At 35.1% G+C, this 6,000-nt stretch overlaps 1 protein-coding gene across 1 annotated transcript in view; it reads right to left on the bottom strand.

Moving 5' to 3' along the window:
- Positions 1-742: 742 nt before the first annotated feature.
- LOC116895965 overlaps positions 743-6,000 on the bottom strand; it is an 83,362-nt gene continuing 78,104 nt past the window's right edge. Inside the window, exons 29-31 of the mRNA XM_032897012.1 lie at positions 5,639-5,748; positions 4,367-4,553; positions 743-1,000 (exon numbers count right to left, since the gene is read on the bottom strand). Of these exons, the coding sequence (XP_032752903.1) occupies positions 743-1,000; positions 4,367-4,553; positions 5,639-5,748 (555 nt within the window). The remainder of the gene's footprint in view (positions 1,001-4,366; positions 4,554-5,638; positions 5,749-6,000) is intronic.

Below are 6,000 nucleotides of genomic sequence, written 5' to 3'. Positions count from 1 at the left end.
GTTCTGTTTTGTCCTGTGAAATGAAACATAAAATGTCATTGAGATGATAGATTCACTTCACTTCAGATAAGAGTAATATTTCGGTATATCTTCTTAACTCTACACAAAGAATTTCTTAAGTAATCAAAGTATAGGGATGTGAGTGGTACTACCTTATTATCAGGTGTATTTTAGCTTCTTTATCTTTCTTCATGTAAGTTTTGTAGTGCACCCTGTGCAATTTTATATATATATGGCAATGCTAAGCATTTGGATTGTCTCTCATAGGAAATTAATCAAACATTATTTTTGCATTAGAATATAAAACCATGTTGACAGTGGTGCAGGGCTTATACATGCAGAATGTCTAATGGATGTATACATTAAATCATTGCTTCTAATGATCTTTGCACAAATAATTTCATAGCAAGAAATCCTCTAAGACTTAAAGACCATGGGAAGAAAGGCAATATTGTGGAAGTCTTACAGAGGCTAATTAGTCTGTCATACTTACCTGTATATATATAGAACATAAGTATTTGGGTATATGTGTGTGTGTGTTTGTGTGTGTGTGTGTCTGTATGTGTGTCTATATATTAATATATATATGTTTGTATATATACATCAATTTAAGTATAATTTAATTAAAGTGTTGGATAAAAAGTTTTTCCATACTCTAATAACATTTTGTGCCCCAAACTGCTCTGATATTTACAAATTTATGAAATAAGTGAATAATATCATCCTTCCATTCATTTGATGACTAAATAAATCTTGGCTCACCTATAGGACCTTCCTCCCGCAGAGCAATGGATGAAATTTTAAAATTTTCTGTATTATCACATGTTTTCCTATTGCAGCCACCTAGGAATTCTTTCATAATAGGTGATTTTCCAGATGAATTTATTGAATATGTACACATCTTTAAATCCCCAGATCTTTTGTCAATACCTTTACAAAATATATTTTCATTTCCAAATATTTCATGATAGTTGTCTATCATGATTTGTATAACAGACATCTGTAAAAACACAAGGTAGAACAAGATTGTCGTTTCACATAGTTTACAAAGTTGAAATTTAAAAATGAAATCCAAAACTATAAGGAAAATAGCACTTGTCACAAACAGATAGGAACCCGTGAAATGAAGTTTCTGAGGTGGAGACTCTAAGTTCTCTTCATTTTACCAAAACTTGTCAAAATTTAAGGCATATTGCAAAGAACAGAAGAACTACTTAACCAAAGCAACGTTTCAGACCTGATGTGCCGCCAAACACTGTGAGTGAATCAAATTAATGACTGTCGTTTGTTGATTTTTTGTGGGGGTAGGGGGATGGGGAATTCTGTTGGGATGTTTTGAATGGGATGCCATTCTAGATCCAGGCATGGAAATACCCTCTTTGTGACAACTTTCTGGTGGTTTAAGTCCCTTGGCCCTTCTGGTGGAAGTATATCACTGCTTAGAATCTGTAGTTACAAAGGCAGGTGCCCATTCTCAATGCACTTTCTCTGCTACATTTTTGCTTCCCAAGATAAGAACCATCAGTCTCAGCTTTCTCTTTGCTTTTGCTTCCTTTCTGCAGTCGTGCTCCTCTGTCATGACATTGAAGTGCAATACTCATTTAACATTCTAAGTCCCAAATAACCACTTACTTCAATAAGTTTCTCTGGTCATATTGTTTTGTCTTTTATTGGTTATTTTATTTATTTAGATTTCAAACCTTATCTCACTTCACAGTTCACCTCCACAGACCCTGTATCTCCTCCCCCTGCCTCTATAACAGTGCTCCCTCCCTCACCTACACACTCCGGCCTCAACACCCTAGCATTCCCTAACCCTGGGTCATCAAGCTTCCTTAGGACTAAGTGGCTGCCCTCCTAGTGATGCCAAATAAGGCCATCCTCTGCTACATATCCAGCTGGAGCCATGGGTGCCCCCAAGCGTACCCTTTGGTTGGTGTTTTAGATCCTGGTGTTTTTATTAAGGCAGTACAAAGGTGGCTGAGAGAAGAAGTTGGTAAGAAGAAGGAGTTTAATGGAGAAAATGCCTCCATCAGATTGACCTATTATATAGAGAAGTCTAAAGGATATTGTCCTGATTAACCTTGGAATTTGTAGGGCTGAGATCTCAAGGATGGTGCCACCCTTGACCTGTTAGTCAGAAAAAGAAAGATACGAGGGACAAGGCACAACTCCTACTCAGCTTCTACTTCAGTTCTTGCCTCTAGGTTCCTGCCCTGCTTCAGTTTGGGCCCTGATATTTCTCAGGAGTTAACTGGTAACTGCAAGTATATCATGGAATGTAACCTGTCTTCCATAAGTTGCTTTTTATCAATGTTTTGTCACAACAATCATAGGAAATTATGACACTCTCTAAATTGAGCAACACTGATAAGTTACTTTTCTTCTGAGATGATGGCTTAGGTTAAGTCAACTCTACTCATCACATACATTTCTTCCCAGCATGCACCTAAATTTATGTTTGAGGAGTCCTGCACAGAATAGGAAAGAAATGATTCTTAGGAAAATCACATTCAGATGATTGCCTTAATTTATATGCAGATTGTACAGAATAGTTTTGCTTCTTTGTTTTCATACTTGACCATTCAAAAGAATATATTTGAAAAGAACTGCCCATAACAGAAGAATCATTAATAGTTATTAAGAATGAAAAATGAATTTTGTTGCTTTATTTGGACATGTGGTTTGATACAGGCTTGGATTTTAGGTTTCCAGTAACTTGGTAATTAGAAATTACCTACAAAAGGTATGTTTCTAGTCCAAGCCAAGTTGAGTCCTGGGTGAGAATCTTATTCAAATTGTCTCTTGGGTTATCTTCCTCCACTGTGTGTAACATCATTATATCTTCCTGTGTACCTAATCTCTGGAAATTACTAGTTAAACTGTACCCTGCTTTCTTTCATTTTTTACTTTTTTGTTGCCTTTTATAATTTTCAAAATATATGTCCGTTTTTGAATCTTTTAAAATTTATCATCATGCTCCCAAGTAACTCTCATTTTATTTTTTAACCCTTCCATATATCCCTTGGTAACAATCACCCTCCCACAACTTCAAAAATTAAAATTGAAGTTTTAAATTTAAATTAAAAATTAAAACTCAAACAAAAATTTAAAATCCTTTTTAAAAAGGCAGTGTGTGAGATGTGTTGTGCTATACTATGTCACACATTATACCCTTTTGTCCAAACAGGTTTACTTGCAAATGTACATTGAAATAAGTTACTGGCCTGCTTCAAGTCCTCTGGATTTTGCTACACCATCAATACTGAAACCTGCCAGATATGCCTCTCCTTCTTTATCCTGGTATCTTGCTGTAGCCTTTGATCATTGTGATCCTTCAGCTTTGAATCTACAGGACCTCCCCTTCATATGCTCCAGCAGCAGGAGGTAGGCCCCCTACATATATGTAGCAGATGTGCAGCTTGATCTTCAGGTATCTCCCCTAACTATTAGTGTGGGGGCTGGCTCTGACTCTGATGTCTACCATTGGATTGCTTTCTTTAAGCTGGGTTGCTCTGTGTAACTTCAGTGGGAGGAGATACACTTATTCCTGTTGTGAATTGATGTATGAATGTGAGTTGGTGTTCATGAAAGTTCTACGCTACTAAGATAAAGGAAGTGGAGGGAGGAAGGGGTTGTGAAGATGGGACTTGGAGGAAGGGGCTGTAATCAGGATATAGAGTAAATAAATTAGTGAATAAATACCAATGCGTATGGGTTTAAAATAAAATTAACACTACAGTAGACCTGATGAACTGCTCCTGAAATACATTAGTGGTAAAATAATTTAAAGTATACAAAATAATATACACCAATTTGTCACCTGCATGCTCACACACATGCATGCACATACACACATAAAACATATATGCATATATATATACACACACACACATATATATATATATATGAAATGTACTTTTATATGACCATTAATTCACTTGATGTGAATATGTAATAAGATAATAGTCTAATTACTGTGAAACACAACTATTATATACTCCAAAAATATGGCTGGAATGAAAAAAAAAAAACAAGCAAAACCTAGATAATCAGGATTTTTTTAAACTTCACTCTTGTTGTCTTTGTCTACAATTGTATATGAAGCATACTGTTGGCCAAAATCAATATCTATGAAGAAAGAAGGAAAGAACAGAAGAAAGAAGAAATAATTCACTTATTTTAAACTACATTAACAATCTTTCTTCCAAAATCTTCCTAAAACAGATCAATACATATTCTACTCCACTCCAGAAGAATGGAATCCTAGGGTTTCCTTTTACAGAAATGATCTTTCCAAAGTTTTCCTACTTCCTGCATTACAATGGGAATTTTGTTCCCATAGGCAAAAGTCAGATCCCCTTACCTTTCTTGATACATCACTCCCAAACAATGTGTTTTTTGTAGTCTGATCCCACAAAACATAAGGAGCTATGCGGATAGATAAACTGTTACTGTCTAAATTATTCATGGATGAGTCTCGTATTATTACCAATACGCCAATGAAATATTTCAGAAGGCTAAAGTTTGCCTGAGGAATCTTCAGTAAAAGTCTAAACAAAGAAAAGGGATAATTTTATTTTATACCATAGGAAAAGTAATGTTAGTTACAAAACTAACTATAAAGAAAACAGGGTAAATGTTTGGTAGACCAACTCATAGTATAATCAGAATTCAAAAGAAGTATAATATACAGTTAGAGAATTCATAAAATATTTTCTGTGAATCATTTTACTGTATAAAATCATGGGAACATATTTTAAAAGTGTGAATGATTTTCTACATAATAGATATTTGACTGCTACCTACAGAAGCTAGAGGAAGGTGTCAGGACATTGGTATTAGAATGAATGAGATTGTGGCAGACCATGTGGATTCTGTGCATGAAAACATCTAGTGTTATTAAACATCAATCCATCTTCCCAAGCACCATGGAGTGGAGAAACATTTAATATCTAATGTAGGACAAATCCATGTAACATTCTTGTGACACTCTAGAACGTAAGGAGCAGAAAGGACTCTAGTAACCTTACACAATGCAATTATAAAAGCTTCTGCTACAGGTAAGGCAGAGATGCATGGCTTCTGGGTAGCAAGTGGAGCTCAACCCTTCTGTTACATACAAAGTCATTCTATGGCATATCGCACAGAAAAATGATTCAAAGAAGTCAAAGCTATACCTGACGTAGACTGTTCGAGGTAGTTATAGTTGAGAAAGAAGTATTCAGTAATAGCTTCATGTTCTAATCAATGACATATATTTAACATGTGAAATATTCATAGTAACATGGTAATAATACCAGGATGCAAATAATCCACAGGTATTTTTTAATTTGTTTCACACAGGAACTAAACCAGTAATCTAGGCTGACCTGCACACAAGGTGTTGTATAGGCTGTCTTCTAAACTGTGAGAGTTATAAAGGAGAAGACTCTCAGGTGGGATTTCAGACATGATTCAACACTCTAATTTGAGAAATGAACATGTTTTAAAAGTGACAATACATGTCTGTGCTAAGGAAACCTCTTGGCATGGGACATCATTCCAGTTTATAATACTGTAAACACAAGCCTATGTACCTTACAAAAGCACTGCTTCTATATTGGTGTAGTTCCCCAAGTGCTTACTGTATCATTACCTTTGAATGGCATTAATTTTTTCAGCCAGTGTTCCCTCATCTGGGACGCTAAGCCAACTTTCATATAAGTCAGAAGTAAGTAAACTTCCTTCGATATTTGTAATGAAGTCCTTTTTTTAATGGAAACAAAGAAGTAATGGTCAATGTACATTTTAGAAAGAACTTGAAAAGCATTTTTGTTTAAAATTAGCATTTTAGACCAGTGATTCTCAACTTGTGGGTCATAATCCATTAGGTGGTCACATATCATATATCTTCCATATCATGTATTCTCTCCATTTTAATTTATAATTCTTATCAATAGCAAAATTTTAATTGTGAGAAAGCAGCAAAATGATGTAATGGTTAGTAATCACCAAACC

This window comes from Rattus rattus, chromosome 3, assembly GCF_011064425.1.
Source record: "Rattus rattus isolate New Zealand chromosome 3, Rrattus_CSIRO_v1, whole genome shotgun sequence".
Lineage (NCBI taxonomy): Eukaryota > Metazoa > Chordata > Mammalia > Rodentia > Muridae > Rattus > Rattus rattus.
The sequence above is the reverse complement of the archived record's forward strand: the minus strand, read 5'-3'. Positions and strand labels throughout refer to the sequence as shown.